Source organism: Epinephelus moara, chromosome 18 (genome assembly GCF_006386435.1).
Source record: "Epinephelus moara isolate mb chromosome 18, YSFRI_EMoa_1.0, whole genome shotgun sequence".
Lineage (NCBI taxonomy): Eukaryota > Metazoa > Chordata > Actinopteri > Perciformes > Serranidae > Epinephelus > Epinephelus moara.
The window spans coordinates 15,789,410-15,808,864 of NC_065523.1; the positions used below are offsets into that span (position 1 = coordinate 15,789,410).

Below are 19,455 nucleotides of genomic sequence, written 5' to 3' on the forward strand. Positions count from 1 at the left end.
GCAAATTTTATTACACTTTCAGACGTTATCACATTTTTAGGATAATAATCATTGGGTGCTAACACGACATTAGTGTCTGTTGAGGCGTCATTTTGTGATTCAAACCTTTTTGATATGGGTGTATCGTTATAAAGTATAGTCAGGCACAGTTTTTCCTCACAGCCCTGTCACATTAATTTAAAGTATCTCACCATCATCACCATCCATTAAGCTCCGTAGGTGTGCATTTAAGTTAAGATCAAACTGGGTGTTATTTATCATTATTACATAGATACATTACAAGAACTGATATTGTCCGTATAATTTTTTATCCTTTAATTTCCTTTTCCTTAATTTTAATTTAATTTCCCTGTTAAGGGTTTTTTTGGGGGGAAGTTTTTCCTCATCTGCTGTGAGGGTCCAGGGACAGAAGGATGTCATATGCTGTAAAGGCTTCTGAGGCAAGTTGTAATTTGTTGTGTGTAATTTGGAGTTCATAAATAAAATAAAATTGAATTACACGACTCCATTCGGAGTTTTTTTACTGTGACAATAAATATACTAAAGATGAGCCTCACACTAATGTGATCATTTCCCTCCTAAACACAAATATGGTCTAAGACAGTGATACTTGTATTGTGGCCCTTAGGCCAAATTTGGCCCGTGGGGTGGGGTACCAGGTGACATGCTGAGCATTTTCTCATTCAGAGAAAATCAATTGATTCACACTGGGACTATTTTTTGTACTTAACATGTAAATATGGTACTAGAGTGCATAAAAAAATCATCAGAGAGCCTTTTTATTTTAAAACATGGCCAGGGAAGAATCTCTGGGACTCCCTGACAGGACCCTTGGCTAATTATTTATATATGAATTATTAATGTTTGTTTACTATCTGGCCCCTGGCCTCCTGTCATTTTGCAACAGTTGCCCCCGGGCATAACAAGTTGTGTATCCCTGACCTAAGCTAAGCTGGTTCACGTAACCGCGAGCAGCTGCAGAAATCATACAGCACATAAGCATCTCTCTCTCTCACTGCCATTTATGATCCAAAAGCGAGCAAACTTTTAATTATCAGATAACCCAGATGTCAATAGTCACGTTGCTTTGGTGACAACTGTCATCTTTGACATGCTGCATCATTCCTTTTTCCTCTTATATGGCCATGTGACCCTAACCTTTGGTTCCTCTCCACCTGCCTCCAACCATCCCACAGCCTGTCCATCAGTCACCGCCCACACAGCGTCCCAAACAGACACCAGTCACTCAAACCATCAGCTCCAACATAGCACTAGTCTGCACCTACAAACAGAGAATTGAGTCCACTGCACTCAAGCTTTCCAAGTAACAATTACATACACAGTATCTCAGCTACAGAAGCCCTCAACAGCTGCGTTATTGTGAGGATGTCATAGTCAGAGATGGTTCAGATATATGAGACATCTTTCTTTGAATTATTACAAAGACTTTTTATTTAAACACACCAGATCAATAACATCCAATTTCTTCTCTTTTTTTAAAAAAAGGTTTCCAAGTTCTTATTCTACAAAAACAGTGACAATTTGTACATTAAAAAATAAACATATAACAAGAAAAATGAGACACAACAAACGTCTGCAATCTTTTGACAGCTGCTTTCCAAAAGGAAAGAGCACAACTCTTCTGCAACAGAAAGACTCTAATGGTCGATCCAGGTGATCTCCCTTTGTTAAGGATCTTTAAAAGTGTTGGTTTGGGGATTTCCAGTAGGAAATGGGAGACGACGTTCTAAAATGGCAATGAAGGTCTTTGGAGATCCAGAATAACCACTGTGTAACCTAAATCTATTTTTATGAATTATGTGCGGATTATTTCCCCAAAATCCATAAAACAGTAGGATGTGCCGATGAGTGACCAGTCGAGGTTTTGGCGTTGCAGTTATGGTTTGCGGTCAGTGTTGCAGTCTCACATGGGGTAGTTAAGCACCACGTCCTGCTTGGCCAGCTCCAACAACATAGGATCGTCGAAGAACTTGCTGATACTCACATCCTCGCTCAGACCCTGCAGAACAACACGTGCGGAGATTAGTCAAATTTACCACCAACTGTGAAAAACCAAAGGATAAACAGGTAAACAAAAGGCTGACCTTGCGCCTTCGGGTTTTGATCATGAACTCTCTGGCCAGGTGGGGGGCAGGTTGAGGCTCGAGAGGCCTGATGACAATACTCTTGTCCAGAGGGTCACCTGGGACGATCTGAAAGGAAATATAAAGTCCAGTTAACCCAGAGTAGAGCTGCACAATATGTAGCTTTTCATCATATTTGCGATGTCAACTTGTGAGATACACATTGCGAAAGACTGCGATACTGCACTCAAGGATTTTTAAATTATGCCTACCACACACTAGAAGACTATGAAGAGACTTCTAAGAGACTTAAGTCTGACAGCCTCTAACATCTAAAGACGATTTGAGGTTTTAGTCAGTCATTATAAGATATTGCAGAGACTGGGGATCTTGCAGGGTCACTGCAAGACAGCAGCATTTCTCCTGAGATTATTTGGCCATCCTGCTCCTGGTGAAAAACAATATGCTCCTAACTCCATTTAAGAAATATGACATATTAACAATTCCTTCATGTCTGGAAAAACACGTAACTCTAGAACACCAGATAAAAGGAGTCATCGTGACAGTATTCTTGTCAATTTGGCATCAATATACTCTATAAAGATAAACAGGATTTAAGTACAAACTTCACATTTTGAAATCGTCGCCTCAACTTGCCACCAGCCTCCCCTGGTTAGCTGTGCTATTTTAGTGGGAGGAGATTGTGGGAATTAGAGGCGAGCCGTTTAAAATTAAGATTTCTCACTAAAATAATCTGGTTGGTGGATCAGATACAGGCTGAATTAAACACAGACTCTTGTTTACTTCACAGCTCCACCAGTTTCTCCTCTTTTTTCACAGTCCAAGAGAACCGAGATGTTCAAAATTCAACAATGCTCTCGCACACTTCCCTCATATCGTGCAAGGAGCGAATGGCAGCTTTGACTGGTCAACAGAGGGAATCCACCCGAGCCTAATCTGAGAAACAATCTGACAACATGCATCAAATTTTGAGCTTTAACAAACTGAGTGGACACTTCTAATGGTGGCCCCGACCTTTCACTGAATATCTGATTCAGCTGCAGATCTGTCCCATTGTTACTGAGTCAGGAGTGTGTCCATCAACGTGATGGGAAAAGCAACGTGCACACTCCTTCAGTTTGTGACCAGTGCAGTGTTAGCAGGTTGAGCAACAAGAAGCAAGTGTTCACAGGCTTTTAAAATGATTCACTAAATCCATTATCTTATGGAGCTCATAGTAAGACCTTCACAATATGATTTCAATGTCATGGATACATGATACATCCCCTCCTGAACACAAAGAGAGGAGGGAAAGGAAGAGAGGGAAGGCTGGATCTGGAAAAGGTAGGGTAGAGTGGACTAAATAAGACGTTCCCGGCCTCGGGGAAAGATTACACGGGAGGAAAAGGAAAAAAATAATCAATGGAGTGGCTGAAGCCCAATCAACAGATGGATGGGAGCTGCTAACAACAGTAACTCAACACTGTGCTGTTTGCATGCCAATACTGGCAGTACATAATCAAACTAATGAGGGAGGCACACATAGCCTCTTGAGTTTAATGAGGTAAACAACACAGTTCAGGGACTCCCTTGTCATTCCTGTTTTCTAGGGCAGTTTAATCGATATGTGCCAACAGGAATAACGTCTGTTGAAGCCAAGAGCAGAGGAGAACATTCAGAGTGTTGATTATGTCAGATACAAACTCTGTATTTGACGTTTAAAAAGGTAATTTGGGGCGGTAATTGGTATCGGACCCCAGGGGTGTCTTCTGGGACCAGGGCATTTTGTGTTCAGGACTGACAACCTAGGACGAGAGGATGTGGTAATAAATCATCACACTGGGCCGCGTAAGTGGAACGGTATATTTCAGCGAAATTTCAGGAATAATCCCAGGGGAAATCTGATTTCATAACTGTTTGGTGCTCTGCCTCATATTTAGTTTACAAAGCAAGTTGTGTGTCATGATTTGCGCTCTGAAAATCCCCTGACAACTACAATAACAGACATTAAATAATACATTCTGGCCTAAACCATTACTGTAAACGGTGTGGAAATAGAGGCTTGATCAAATGTCAAGAGTGGTTTTCATGTATTCTGTATGGTCCCAAAGGATCACTCCATAATACATCTTTTTTTCAGTGTTTAGACAGGGCTGTAAATAAATAATTCATGTCTAGTATCTTGTCTAACACTTGCATTTTCACCTCAAGGGGATAAAACATTAAATATTTGTACTGAGGAAAACCTTTTTTCTTCCAGACGAATGACTTTGCTGTTAAGTATTAATCCTCCCTAAGTGGAGTTAATTTTCACTGACACAGCTCCACAGAGTGCAGACACAAACACACGTCAGACATGGCAGGCATGGACACAGACAGCTACATTATACTTAAACTTAATGACTCAACACTCCACATCACAATGAATTTAGCCAGAGTGGCAGACATGTGCACAAGGTTGGTCACTCTGCTGCACAAGCTGCCTCAGTTTTTGCGTGTGTGAGAGTCGGTGCATGTGAGCAAGTAAACGTGTGATGGTGTTTGTGCATGTGAGGATGTGTACGGGTGACAGAGGGACACCAAATTAAGATATCAGATTTGTCATTCGTTGCGCATCTATTTGATTGTGCTGCAGTGTGCGCCGAGGGTTTTAATTTAGTGTTCAATCAAAAGTTAAACACTACTTATCACCGACCATTAGTGTTTTTTCGTTTGTGAATATTTTTATCTTAAGTGTTGGAAGAAACTACGTTTTCGCCATAATTTTTTTTTTTTCTCTCCACCCCGCCTACTTGCATGAGTCTCAAATAAATTAAAATAACACTTTAAAGACAACACAGCGTACCTTACGGGTAGCCTGAGAAGCACATAGTCTGATTGCAAACGCCTGCCAACTGGCCAAAAAATCTGTCATTTGTAGTTTTAACCTCCAACAACATCTTTCCTCCGCTCCCTAAAACCACCAGCAAACCTCACAGCTCCCAGGCCGTCCATCCTGGGGAGCCAAATGGAGCACACCAGCCAGATTGTGGAGGTAACTGCTGTGTTCCCGGAGCTTTGCTAAGCTTGTCTATTAGTCATAAGTGCCATCAGTCTGAAACTGAGTAATTATGGGCTCTTAATTGTGGGTCAAATAGATTTAACATAATACTTTCTTGTATATATTAACAAGTGTTATGACTTTTAAAAAAAAGTTAAAATATTTCTTTCATATTTCAGTGTCTGAATATTCTCAACAAATTTAACTGCTCCTTGAAAGGACGTACTTGCATTATTATGCTATTGTATTATTTTAATTATATCAGTGGCATAAAATGTTCTCAAAATGACAATGATGTCATTTATTGCAAGTATTTCTGGGACACTACATCGTCCAACAAAAGTAGTTAACATGACAGACCCTCTCAACATTGTTTTCAAGTCTGCCTAAAAACATTTCTCCCATGACAATATGCAAAACTGAAAGTTATCAGTTGCTGTGATCATCCTCCTCTTCAAACTGGCCTTTCTAAAGTGTCCCTAGTGGAAGAGATGGGGGACAAAATCCACATTCCTTTTTTTGTGCAACGATGCATTTCAAAGTTAAGTTACTTTGAAGCTCATATGAGGCTCCAGCAGCCGTTAGTCAAACCAAGTGGGTATTATTCTTTTAAAGTGAGTTCTTTTAGTGCAAATTTCCCCCATTTTGTTTCCCAGGACAGCATTTCCTTGCTGAGCTGCATTTCAATGATAGCAAAGGGATTTAGAGAGAATTAAATACCCATTTGTTTTGTCTGATGTGGCTCATATTAGCTTAAAATTTAGATGTATATATACACAGAGTAAGGACTGTGGATTTTGTCCTCCATCACTTCCACTAAAATCACATTAGGAAGGGATCTCGTCACAGCCAGATGATTACAGCGACCATTAACTCTTGAAATGTACGTATGGCTTAATGGCTGGAGAATTACCACAACCAACTGTTCATCATCAGTAGTGGATGGAAACACGCATTTATCTGCATTTTATTTAGCTTATTTTCTGTGTTGTGTTCATTTGAAGAAAAGCTGTTTATTTACCTGCCAGTGATGGAACACAGACAGAGCAAACGCCTGTCCCTGTGTATGTGTGCGAAGGTCTGTCTCAAAGCCGAAGGAGTCGATGGCTGGGATGAAAGCTTTAATGGTGTACAGAGGAGACCCTGGAATAGGTGCATCCTGAGTGACGTGACCCCTGTTAGATGACAATCACAGGATTACATTTTTAAAAACTCAAATATCTGTATTTCAGTATCAGCAAATGTTATCAATACATTACATTTCTGCTTGGGCTGACACTTGTTTTCAGGATAAAGAGAGTATACCAACCTCCTTCGAGCCAGCACTGTGTAGACGGCAGATACACAATCAGCTGGAGCCTGGACCTCAACGAAGTAATAGGGCTCCATCAACCTTGGAGTGGCCTGCGACACAAGGGAGACCATACATTAGAGGCAGGACAAAAGCCTGGATAAAAAAAGAACAGTATGGCTGGCCCATGTATAGCTGACCTATGGATTTATGATGAAGGGCAGCGAAAGAGCCAAAGGAGATGAGGAAAGAAGCCAAAATTGTGAAAGAGCAACGTATCGCTCTACAATTAAAAAGAACGCACGTCAGCAGAATCCGAACCGTAATCACGGTAATGGAACATTAAAGAAAGTGAAGATGAAAATGAAGTCTGGAGGAGTTAATGGCAGACGAGGAGAAGAATAGGCTTAGGGAGGATGATCTCACCATAAGGAAAGCAGAGTACACCACTCTCCTGGCTGTGGGGATGACCTGGCCTCCTCCTCTGTGGAGAGGCTCCTGAGCAATCACCGCGTCAAGGATCTTAAACTTGACATTCCTGATGGCTGAGGGCAGCAGAGAGACTGAGTTATGGTAACAGAACACTGATGAGGAAAAAATATTTCCTTATGCGCACTGCATAATGTTCCCAACCAGGGATTAATATTTTTCCCTGTCCCAGGAGCAGGAGCACACCGTCCCTGAAATCCCAGGAAATGGATTTATTTTTAAGGTACCTTCACATATAACAAGCAACACTAAATGCAACAAAGAGAAATATGCATAAACATGTGAGCTCCCTATCTGTCCACTTCTGTCTATTATTTAATGGTATTAACAATTATTTAGGCAAAAGAAAACAATTTATGTTAATCAACATTAGAATTGACATTACACAGATTTCACATGCAGCTTGAACTTCTCTATATCTGTGGGAAATATGAAATGCCAAGTTCATTGCCTGTAATCTGTCTGCTGAAAACAGCCTCATGGAAGTAATATTTGTATATTATAATAATAGTTTTCATTGTACAAACAAATTCTTTAAAGCGGATAATTTGGCATTTAAAAAGTCTTCCTATTAAGATGAGATAGATTCTGTATTGTGCTCTTCATTATTCAATCCTTTGGAGTATTTTCACGCAAAGCTGGTGCATACATTGTGTTGTGTTGGCATAATTAAGATAAAAGAGCCTATAACAGATGTCTCTGTTTGGCCAAATGGAAGGTCCCGTTGTGCTGCTGAGTTTTGCATTCCTGCTGAATCCCCAGAACCGCATCCACAGAGGAGAACATATCATTATATAGGCCTGATTTGTGTACTTTGTACACATAAGCCTAATCGGTTTACACCTAGAACGTAACTAGTCCTTCCCATTATCCTGTTATTTTTCACATAAAGGGAAACAATTTGGATGTGTATTCCCAGGAGTCCTGTTTCACTGAATTAATTCCTAGTCCCAACGCTAGGAGAGGAAATTCCACAGAAAACAAAGGTTTATTCCTAAAACCAGCATGTTTCAGGGGTGAAAAAGAAAGAGGAGAGAACTTACGCTCGTCACACAGAGGTCCCTCTCTGGTGCCCCACTGAAAGCCCTGAACGATGCTGTCTTTGACTGAGCCGAGCAGCGCCTTGTCCACCTGAAGAGAAAAAGACGACAAACAAGAGTTACGCTTGTTCTCTGATGGGATGTGTTATCAAGCAAAACCTTATAGACTTCAGTAGCTTTGTGTAATTATTATCCTGATTTACAGATGTAAATAAATGTGAATGAACAAATTTGAAAAGTACTGATTCTCACTTTCTCGTCATTTAGGGATTTTTGCTTTTTTTTTTGGCATCTCAAACTCAAATGTTTCATGATTGATGTTTGACTGGTAACAACGTCCTAGTTGGTGTTAATGCTATATAAATTAGCAATAATTTAATAACGGTCATCTGGGTTATAGATTCAAAGAAATGCATAGCTTTAGATTAGAAATGATAACTCAACCAACTAGTCAAAGTTTTATGACTACGACTCTATGACTATGATTACTTTAACAAGCAAAGTTGACAAACATTTACTGGATGCAGCTTCTCGTGGTTGAGGATTTGCTGTTTCTTCTGTTTGTAAATTTAATATTTGGGGGGTTTGAATTGTTGGTCTGATAAAATTTGAGTGTATGACTTTAGACGCTGGGATATTATATTTTAAAACATAAACTAAAATCAAAATATTTTTTAGTCACAGCTATATATGGCTCTAAACATTTGGAGTAAGAACTATGCAGCAATGAATGTGTATTTTCTAAACCTACTGAGCTGTAATTCACCTGCCTGGCTCATATAAGACTCACCTCAGAGGGCAGTGTGTCATCTACAAGGATGTTTGGCCCCGTGGTGTCTGGTCCAAAGGCCCAGATGGACCTGGCGGCCAGCAGATCCCAATCGTACTTTGTCTGGAAAAACTCTCCCAGCTTCTTCCTGCCGTGAGGAAACAGAACAGCCACTGGTTGAAATCAGCTCTGCACGTTGTGTCAGTGGGGACATTAAGGAGATTGGTTGATCGGGGGCAGAGGGGTTAATGGAAGAGGAGGAGTAGAGCGAAGGTTTAGTTTAATGGTGTGTGAAGTATGTCACTTCTTTGGCATTGCTACTCCATGCTGGCACCGCTGGGTCCAGATGGCCTAACAGATGAGCCGAGGACTGACAGGAAGTCACTCTCGAACAGAACACACACATACATACACACACACACACACACACACACACACACACACACACACACACTCACGCATGCTCATCATGTCACAGAGACGGGGAAATTCATGTATGCTTTTAGTGCATGATTCAATTACTGTGAGTGAACTGATCAATATACGAAGGAGGATTTTTAACGCACACACACTTGTCACAAAGTACAGAAGGCTGTCCTTTACTTAAATACTTAAACACAGAAATGTCATACTGTATATATTTTAAACAATTTTTAAACAAAGATATACACCAATCAGCCAAAACATTAAAATCACTGAGAGATGAAGTGAACAACATTCATCATCTTGATACAATGCAATGTTTGCCTGGGAAACCTTGGGTCCTGGCATTCATATGGATACCGCTGAACACTTAGCACCCAACTAAATACCACTGCAGACCAAGTACAGCACTCCCTGATGGCAGTGCCCTCCAGGAGGACAATGCACGATGCTACACCACAAAAACTGCTCCAAAATTGCACAAGGAACGGGACAGAGAGCTCAAGGCGTCGACCTGGCCTCCAAACTCCCCAAATCCCACCCATTGGAACATGCTAGTACCCCACTTTGAAACCCACATGACTCAAAGGATCCGCTGCCAACACCCTGGTGCCAGACACAACAGGACACCTCCCGAGGTCCTGCGTTCATGCCTTGACAGGTCCGTTCCAAGTCCGATCCAAGGAGGCCCCACTGTGGATCAGACTTGGCTCTGGGATACTGGCATACCCCATGGATACTTGATCAGATTGGGAACTTTAGAATTTAGAGGCCGAGTGGATGCCTTCAGCTCTTTGTCACATTCCTGCTGAGGGGGGCACTGCCATCAGGGAGTGCTGTTGCCATAAGAGGGCGTACTCAGTCTGCAACAATATTTGGGCAGGCAGGTGGTGTGTGTCAAGTGGTCAAGTGGCATCCTCATAAATGCCACGACTCAAAGTTTCAAAGACACACATTGCATTTCAAGGAGATGATCAATGTTACATATATCAGAAATGAACGTTGCTTTTATATTAAGCATTAGTTTCTAGTGCCACTTTCAAACTGACATGGTGAAGCACATGTACTCTATTGTGGTCACATTGTACTGCAGTTCTGAAAGTTTTCAAAACTGAAATAATATAAAATAATAATATGAAATAAAATGAAATAAAACAACACACCGAACTGATTTAAAGCAGTTATCAAATAGCAACACATGGCTGTCACTTCCAATTTAAAAATGAAAATTGATGGCATGAACACCAGACAGTGCACACCTCTCACCTCCCATGCATGATGGCTTGTAGAAAACTGGGTAACACACCTATATATTTATATATATTCTGGAGGAATATGAGGCACAAATCCAATAACTGCACTTTTTAAATGACAATTTCAGCCCTGGGCATTTCTATATCTCTCTACCTTCTTCAATGACAGCATTTAATTAAAGAAGCAATCATCATTGGTACGTGTCGGCTCATTTATCCCCGCTAACCGAGAGAATAATCAGAATGAATGATTGGTCAGTATGGCTCCGTCATATGGAGAAATTAATAAGGCTACTACCATATCAGACTGAAATGGGGAACATCTACAGATATGTCTAACATGAAGGGCACATTATATCATTTCAGTTAATTAGGAGATGGTGATATCTTCTTCATCGTACCTGTTCCATGTGATCTGCACCACTTCGTTCTCGATGTCCTCAGCCAGCCCCTTCTCCAAGGGCTCAGCAATCATGGTGATCTTATTCCTGTCAATCACATCACACAGCTGTCAATCACTCACTCTGGGTTAGGAAGACACTCCGCCAAAGGGAAGGACTAACTCTGACAATGACTCCAGCAACGCACAAACCGAACTCCCCAAAAAGAAATGCATCATCCAACAGTCTTGATATCAATTCATGTAGGAGTTTTAGAAACGTTAAGAGAATATTATGAACTCTTTGAACTCTGCAATTGAAAGTCTGCCAGTTTCTAAGTTGGTATTTTTGCTTATTGTGATGTCATTTCTTGGAGTATCTTCAAATGCTTCATGTCCCTGAAATCTGTACAACCAAAGCTAAAAGGCTATGTAATTTAATAAACTATACTAGTCCCACTCATGTCACTGTATGTGACAATAAGACCCAAAGACAATATGTTTGATACGCACTTTTTGTTCGGCGTTTCAGCAAAGCACTTCAGTGATGATGTCTCCACCACTGTTTCACAGAAGGTCACAACAGGATCAGCAACCTGTGGACAAACACGAGCAGAATTACACAAAGAAAACAAAGGCTCCACTCCTGTGTGGTACCTTCAAGTTCTGGCTGTTTTCTTGAAAGCAGTGAGAACAATTACTTTGATGTCGATCTCAGAGTACATCTTGCGCAGGTCGTGCATGACACAGTCGAGGTAGAGTTCTCCTGTCCCTAAGATAACATGCTCTCCAGACTCCTCCACCTGAAAAATAAAGACATGCACACACAATTATGATTTGAACAATTTATTAACTACATAACTATTGTTGAGATCAGTTTGTAGTTTTCATATTTGCCCTTACTTTATGGTCCCCAGTTTTATTTTCAGATTTCAGGAGGCTATAAAGCTGGTCAGTTGTGCAACTTAAAGTATGTAAAGTCTTATCTCTTTTATTAACAGGTTATTTAGTAGTTTATTCAGCTTGTGTCGCAGGGAGTGAAATTCCCAAATAGTGCAAGCCTAACAGCCTTTTCTAATCTTGCTACAAGGCACTACTGGACCCACTACTGTACTTGTATGTTGATTTACCTTTGTGGTGAGAGACGGATAGCTCTTGTTGACCTTCCTCAGCCCGTCCAACATCTTCGGTAGCTCTGAGGGGTTGACGGGCTCCACTGCAATCTTTATAACTGACGCTGTGTTGAACTTAAGCGGCCTAAAAATCTGAGCCTGTCAGAGAGAGTAAAAAATGTCAACTATGCTGTTTCTCATACAGTATTTAAAGATTTCGATGGTATTTCTGTCTGATGTCTCACTTCTTCATTCCCTCTGGGCTCTGTGATCGTAGCGGTCTTGACGATCGGCTGGTCACAACCTTCGATGAGAACCCAGTTGCCAGCAGGCACTCGGTTCACTTCAATTTGGTATCTGAAAATGTGTATGAAAAAGTAGGAATGCCACAGTGAGGAAATTTTTCCACCACTTAAAAAACTCATGACAACAATGGTGTTACCGATTACTCCGGGCATTAAGATATTTGGTGATGATGGCTTACATCTGTAAAGCACTGTATTAAGTAACTGTTAATGTAAACTAACCATTTCCTACTGCTGCAGCTTCAATTTAAAAGCATTTAACAGGTGAAAAATGCATCTACAAAACAAGACAATGGTTATTTTTGACATTTGCTGACAACGGATCGGTTTGAAATATTCCAGTTAACAATGGTACATGAAGGAGCAGCTACAGTGAGTTGAAGGCGACTGCAAACCTTCTTAGCGATGTAACCAATTCCTTTTCCCACATTTATGTTATCAGGTTCCCTATTAGCACCAGGTTTTAATCCAAAATATTGCCAAACAGGGACTTTGCTTTGACACTAAATCCTCTGCCATCATCTTGTCCGTCAACTCTCCTGACTCTCGTCACGTGAGAAGTAATTTCTGTCTCCAGCTACTCTGTGCTGCGACTCTGCTGCTGCTGCTGATGTAAGAAGCTGACATGGGAAGCTTATTATCGTTGCATCTGTCCGAACTAAAAAGTGAGACAACAGTGGGGACACTGGGCAAGTAATGTAATTGGTGTATGTCCAAACACAGGGTAACGCCGATAACACCAACTGCTGCAGCAAACCTAAAGACTAGTGATATTTATTTCATATAATTATTGATTTTTTTGACTTCACAAACTTAGGAAACCCGCTCAGCGTACCTGGCAACTGAGATCCAGAGACGGCCCACAGTGCAGACCTGAGAGTCCTCCTCATCTTCAAGGGTGTAGTTCTCTCCTAAGACCTTGACAGGCTGGCCTGCCTGAATGGTCCCGCTCAGCACCCTGCCAAACGCATGGAACTGAACCCCGTCCTCTGTGCTGTACATCTTAGTGGTGTGGCACATCAAAGGACCCTGAAGGCAGGAGACACGAGGTGAGCAGGAAGGAGGGATAAGAGAGAGACAGAAAATAGGGCAGGAAAGTCTTACCACTGGAATGTAACTTTCTCCAGCAAAAGGCAGTAAGACTTTAAAAGGGAACTCGGAAAACTGTGATTAATGTCTGGCTTTGTCTTAAATTGGCTTAATTAACAGCTTGTTTATTTCAAGACAATTAAAACAGCCTGTTGGCTTAATCTGTAAGAGCAGCCAGGATGACACTATCGACTAGACTAGAAACAGATTGCAGCTATTTGCACTATCTGCTTCTAACCAGCCAATAAATAGGAGACTCCTGCTCTGCTTCCATTATACTCACATCAGGGTCGCACTCTGCCATGTTCTCCCCCAGGTCTGAGTCCAGTCCTCCCGTGTATGTGTGCTCTATCTTGTTCCTAGCACCCTCCTGTGGTGAGGGGATGTGCTGTACACACATGTCCACAAAGCCTGTAGGGAAAAGATTCATGCTTGACTTTACATGGGCTCTTATATTTCACTAATAATCAGAATATAGCCCAACCTACTAAAAATGCCTCATGTAAACGTCTGTGTGTTCATAAAGTCAAAAATATTTAGCGCTCTACCAGTGCTACGTTCTTAAGGAAGGGCTCTCAATAATAAATGTTTTCTTTGATTTTGAAACAGTAGGCCGATGAAACATTGTTGTTACAGGCTGAATTGTGGAGTCACTGGACATAACAACCATCTATAGTTACCAGTAGCTTTCATATGAAGTGTTTATAAACATTAGTAAAATGTAGCATCTACCAATGCTGAAAAACATCAAAAATGCTGAAACAGTAACACAAACAAAACCAAAAAGACAGATAAAAGAAATAAGGCCATACCAGTGAACTCTCCAAAGAAGCGGTTACAGACGAGCCTCAGCAGGGGTCTGATGTTCAGCTTCAGCTCCTCTTTAGTCAGGTGGATCCCCAGCTCATCCAGAACTCGGGGGAGAGATGTGTCCACATCGCCAACCACCTGCACACAAAGAGGATTTGGGTGAAGATTACACACTCAGACAGCGTGTGATGGGGCCTGAAAGTGTTGAGCTAGCTGTGATGCCTTATTGCACACAATGTATGTTGTCCAACCTGTGAGAGGATCTTGTAGAGAGGCTCCAGGACAAATTCCACAAAGCTGCGCTGAGAGTTACTGCTGGGAGCTTTCTTTGTAAACTTGCGACTGAAGAGGAGAAAAAGAAAATGACGGATACAGGCAGACAGATGAGGTTGGAGCTTTAATTGAAAACCTGTACAACATTTTTGCATTTTCTGAATTTCTTTCTAAAGCATGGAACAGGAGGAGAAGACACAAAAATTAAATACTCACTCCTTAAATACCATAAGAATGTGTTTAAAGAGGAAGATGGCATTAAACATTAGCATTCTGTTAAAATACAAATGAGTTACTCACGTTTTGGGGTTAAAATAAATGTCTCCCCAAAGCCTCTTGGCAAACTCATTATAATTGATGTCACCTGAAAACACAAGGAGGAGTTAGTTCATACCTTACTGACTGCACTGGGCATGAGGTGAGAAAAGGATGTGTCTGTTCACTGTTTATGAGAGCGTGTGCTGAGTAATCTTACCGTAGGTGTCTGAGTAGATCTTTGCAAAGGACCCCAGGGTGAAACAGATGCTGTACTGAGAGCTGGCGAAGCAGACATTTCCAAGGAGAGGAGACACCACTAAGTTCTCGTCTGTGGAGTATGTGCTGAGAAGGAAGGGAAATGACCAACATGAGGTGTCGGATTTTGTCACTAAAGACAAAAGTTCCTCCCATTTTAAAGATATTTATTATTCCTGTGAGCATTTTAAGGATTAACAAAGCTCTCTACGTTAACATCGCAGTAACCACAAAATATCTTATTTTCCCCCACCAATATGAAGCTCTTTGTCACATGAAGCCATCCCTGCTGTGCAGACACTGTGTTGTCATGGGTTTCAAGTATTACCTAAGCAAACCGTTGACCTCATCCACAATGTGGCGAAGTTTATAATAAGCATCTGTGGGAGGCAATTTGAGCTCCACGATGAGCCGGTCCACCTTGTTGATGCAGATGGTGATGGCCATACGCTCCTGAACCGCATGTTTGATCAGACGCTCTGTGTTCAGCATCACCTGGGCAGAGAAACACAAACGTTTAAGAAATATGGAAGGTTGAAGACCGTCGACATATGTGCAGAAAAAGGAGAGGATTGGGAGAAAACCAAAAAGACTCACTCCTTCTGCTGCGTCTATGAAAAGGACAACACCGTCTGAGATCCGGATGCTTGACGTGACCTCATCAGAGAAGTTCACATGGCCTTTGAGGGAGACACAATGTTTTATATCACTTCTGCTATAATGCAGCAAAACCCGAAGCACACATTCAGGAAACAAAGTATCCAGTCGCTCACACAATACCTGGTGTATCCATGATGTTGAAAAGGTAAGATTTGCCTCTGGAGTCTGGCAGGACCATTGTGACAGGGGTGCTCTTGATACCAACTCCTCTCTTTGGACAAAGCACAAGACAAACATCACTCTTGCAGCAAGTCTATTTTCTTTAAATTATTTTTTCTGGCTACAAGGTTCTGAAATCTCACCTCTTTAAAAGAGTAAGTCAAGCTGTCCAGTCAAACTATATTTTTTGTGGATCATATTTTCATATTTTCAATTCCTTGCCAATCTTATATATGGTAACCGAATGTACTTTAGGATGCAATAAAGTGTTAGTATTACGCTACAATTCAACCAAACACTCACCTCCTGTTCTGTAAAGAGGATGTCTGTGTATCGGAGCTGAAAAAGTCATAATTCAATGTTAGTTTTTCCAGTCATATACAAAAGCTAAGTGTAACAAACAGCAAAAATGTGTTTAATATAACAGTCGACACTCACGTCCACATCATCTCTCTTCCTGATTTCTGGGTGCGTCTGTTCAATCAGGCAGTCCACGAAACAGGTCTGAACAGAAAAAAAAGAAATTCATTAGATCCCCGTGAGCCACCACTGAGTATAAAGTGCAGCCATGTTATTAGCATATGCTCCACAACATTCCTGTCCTTCTGAAATTTTCATCTTAGGAGCACATGTGCAGTTTGGCAAAATGCCACCCAAGAGCCCTGAGCAGAAAAACACAGCTAAAAGATAAACCGAGCCAGAGGCAGTTGTAAGGCAGACTCTAACCTTGCCGTGGTGAAGGTGACCACACAGTGTGACGTTACGGATTAGCTCAGGACCGTCCATCAGATCTGCAAGGAATCTGACAAGAGAGAGGAGAGATATCACAGCTTGAAAGACACACAGCAAACACGTGTAAATGGAAGAAATGTGCTGAGAAATACACAAGATCAGAAGAGAAGCGTGCTGTTGTCTGGACAAAACAAAAGGACATCATGGTCATATTTTTTTTAGATTAAGGGCTTGGGGATATGGACAAAAATTCTTATCTCAGTATTTTCAGGCTAAATGGCAATACACCATATATATCTTGGTATTTACTGCAAAATGGGCCACACGTTCAGCTGCAAGTCGAAGCCACACCTGAGATAAGGATTTGTTTCCCCTGTTTGAAAATATATAGCTGCACAACATGTAAATGAAAATTTAAATTAAATAAGCAGCAGCGCTGTACGTTAACTTTTTAAACATAGCACTGTAGCTACAAAGGTTTGCAGCACAGGGCACAAAACTATCATATAAGTATAAAAGTATCAAGAAGGCCTAAATCCATTGTACTTTAAATAATTAACAATTTCTGTGGGGGGAGATAAAAAGTCATTTTCCATGACCTTTCAAATGAATCTAGTGCTGGAAAATGATTTAAACATTTTTATTTAATAAGGCTTTCAATCTTATTTATGCATCAACAGAGAGGCCGATGGAGGGAAGGAGCGAGAGACACTTTGTCTGCATTATATACGTCTTGTGTATGAAATGTCTGTGTTGTCACTGCATTTATTGAAACACATCTGTCTCCTGCATCCAGGCGCTGTCTCAACGTCACAAGAACTGTGATGCGCTAAGATCCACCTCACACACACGCAGCCAGCACTATATTACACATGTGCTGCTGCAGTAATTTTATTCATCTCACAGACTGACTTAGCGTAGCAAGTGCAACATATAGACGGATGTCGCACTCTAGACGAATTATCAGACGAATTAAACAGAGTAACAGCAATGTGTCTCTCTTAGTGTTGCTGGAGAACTTGTGAGTGACTGAGTGGGGCAGAGCTGTGTGGAGAGTGTGACAGAGGAGAGATGCATACTAGCATTGCTGTTTGGAAAAGTGGAAATCTATATCTTGCTTGAAAATATATTGCTATATTGCTCAGCCCTGGTGAAGATGACTTACTCCATATCGTAAACAGTGGCAGGCAACTCCTGCTCCATCAGGGTGAACTGCTTGTTCTTCACAGGCTTGATGATGGGCTCTGGATAGAAGAGAAAAACATAGTTATTATTTGCATGTTTACCTGAACAGCATATGAGTTATTAGCATCTATCACGCCTGATAAAAATATGTAACAGCATATGGATTAAGTAACCAAATACTATGCGCATTAGAGCTGCAACAATTAGTTGATTACTCGATTAGTCAATCAACAGACAATTAGCTGGCAACTATTCTGATAACTGAATAATTGTTACAGCTTTTCTTTTTTGCAAACCAGCCAAAGTTTTGATGGTACCTCTTCATCCTTCTAAGATATGAGAAGTTCTTTCTTTTCCTTGTCATGTACAATTATAAACCAGATAGCTTTGGATTTTTGGACTGTTAGTCTGATAAAACAAACCATTTCAAGACGTCACTTTGGGCTCTGGGAAATTACGGCATGTGTTTTACATAATGTTGTGACATTTTATTGACAGAATGATTCATTGAGAAAATAATGGACAAATAAATCAATAATACAAAAAACAAAAACATTAGGTGCAGGTAGCCTTGATGTGTATCCTCGACATTCTTAAACGTACACTGTTCTTTGTATCTAACCTGTGAGAGGTTGTGTGTCTTCCTCTTGGACAATAGTTTCCACTTCAGGCCCATAAACCTCCTCTGCTGTAGGATAGTACTTCTTGTCCTCATGCAGGACCACCTCCATACCGGGGACATCCTCATCGGCATCAGCAGGCTCATCATCATCATCTTCATCACCCTGCAAGAGAATAGAGTTAGATTTCCACATACTGCATAAACAAATTAAAGTACTGCATAACTGTTTACACTGATTTTGAAGCGTACCTCGTCGACATCCCTGTCCTCTGCATCCAGATCATCTTCATCATCGTCAGAGTCCAGCTCTGGACCAATATAGTTTCCAAACTCGTCATACAGATCAGCCTCCATCTTGTAGAGAACTGAAAGAGAGGGTCATGTGTTACTAAATGTTAGAGAGTTTGTTTTTTGGTAAAGCCACTATGTGAATGAGATCCAGTAGAAACACAACATGCTGCGACATAAATGAAGATTAACGTTAAGTAGCAAATACTAGCTTTCTCTGTGGAGAGAGGACGTAACAGGATACAACTAGACATGTATCAAATTAAACAAGCTTACAGCCAGTTTTTATTGACATGACGTTAACTAAACATTAAGTGTAGCTGTGTGAGGCAATGAATATCAATAATTTAGTCATGTTCACGTCTCTGTAGTGATGGTAGTATGTCCTGTAATGTGAATTAGCTTTGCTTGTGTTTCAAAAGCCACTGATAACTACTATTAGCTTACCATTAGGCACCTCTAGTTGCCACCACAACCAATGCTAACTTTGCACGTAGCATAACATGCACCGCCAGTTTAGATATCTTCATCAAACATATACTAGCTTTACGTCAGCAAAACTATTAAACTGAAATTTGGATTTAGTGAGAAGTTGTCGATAACTACACACTTTCTTGTGTTTGCAACACTATTAGTGAGCCAAAAACTAGCATGCTAATCGGCTAACAGGTAAAGAAATGAATGACTTAACGGCGACGTTTCTGTTACGTTGCTATTTACCGTTAGCTAACGTTAGCTTGCAACACTTCACTAAAATAAGGAGGCAGCAAAACCAATTTACCTGTGTTCCGTTAAATTGCGGTGAGCAAAAACTGGTTTCAAAACAAGATAAAAGTTGGGTATGTATTCAGAAGATAAATAATTTCCCAAATAGCGCCATGCGCATGAGATACTCCTTCCGGCTTTCTTCTTCTACTGATCTCTGAGAGCGGTGAGCGT

General features: G+C 40.9%; 1 protein-coding gene across 1 annotated transcript; it reads right to left on the minus strand.

Moving 5' to 3' along the window:
* Positions 1–1,424: 1,424 nt before the first annotated feature.
* Positions 1,425–19,431, minus strand: eftud2 (elongation factor Tu GTP binding domain containing 2). Its single transcript, XM_050068290.1, has 28 exons — positions 19,298–19,431; positions 18,478–18,593; positions 18,229–18,391; positions 17,587–17,665; positions 16,416–16,491; positions 16,128–16,193; positions 15,993–16,028; positions 15,651–15,741; positions 15,468–15,550; positions 15,199–15,365; positions 14,833–14,957; positions 14,658–14,721; positions 14,336–14,426; positions 14,087–14,222; positions 13,558–13,685; positions 13,021–13,214; positions 12,126–12,237; positions 11,899–12,039; positions 11,470–11,571; positions 11,282–11,364; positions 10,791–10,877; positions 8,735–8,861; positions 7,948–8,035; positions 6,842–6,960; positions 6,434–6,528; positions 6,146–6,299; positions 2,106–2,213; positions 1,425–2,020 (listed from the first exon to the last, which is right to left on the minus strand). Exons 2-28 carry the CDS (start codon positions 18,580–18,582, stop codon positions 1,925–1,927), a joined length of 2,916 nt encoding a protein of 971 aa, XP_049924247.1. The 5' UTR covers positions 18,583–18,593; positions 19,298–19,431; the 3' UTR covers positions 1,425–1,924.
* Between the last annotated feature and the right edge of the window lie 24 nt (positions 19,432–19,455).

Coding starts and splice junctions, on each gene's coding strand:
- eftud2 (XM_050068290.1), bottom strand. CDS start 18,582: ATGGAGGCTGATCTGTATGACGAGTTTGGAAACTATATTGGTCCAGAG. Junction 16,029..16,127: donor GGAAGAGAGATGATGTGGAC/GTGAGTGTCGAC, acceptor TGACTTTTTCAG/CTCCGATACACAGACATCCT. Junction 6,300..6,433: donor ACAGTGCTGGCTCGAAGGAG/GTTGGTATACTC, acceptor GTCATCTAACAG/GGGTCACGTCACTCAGGATG.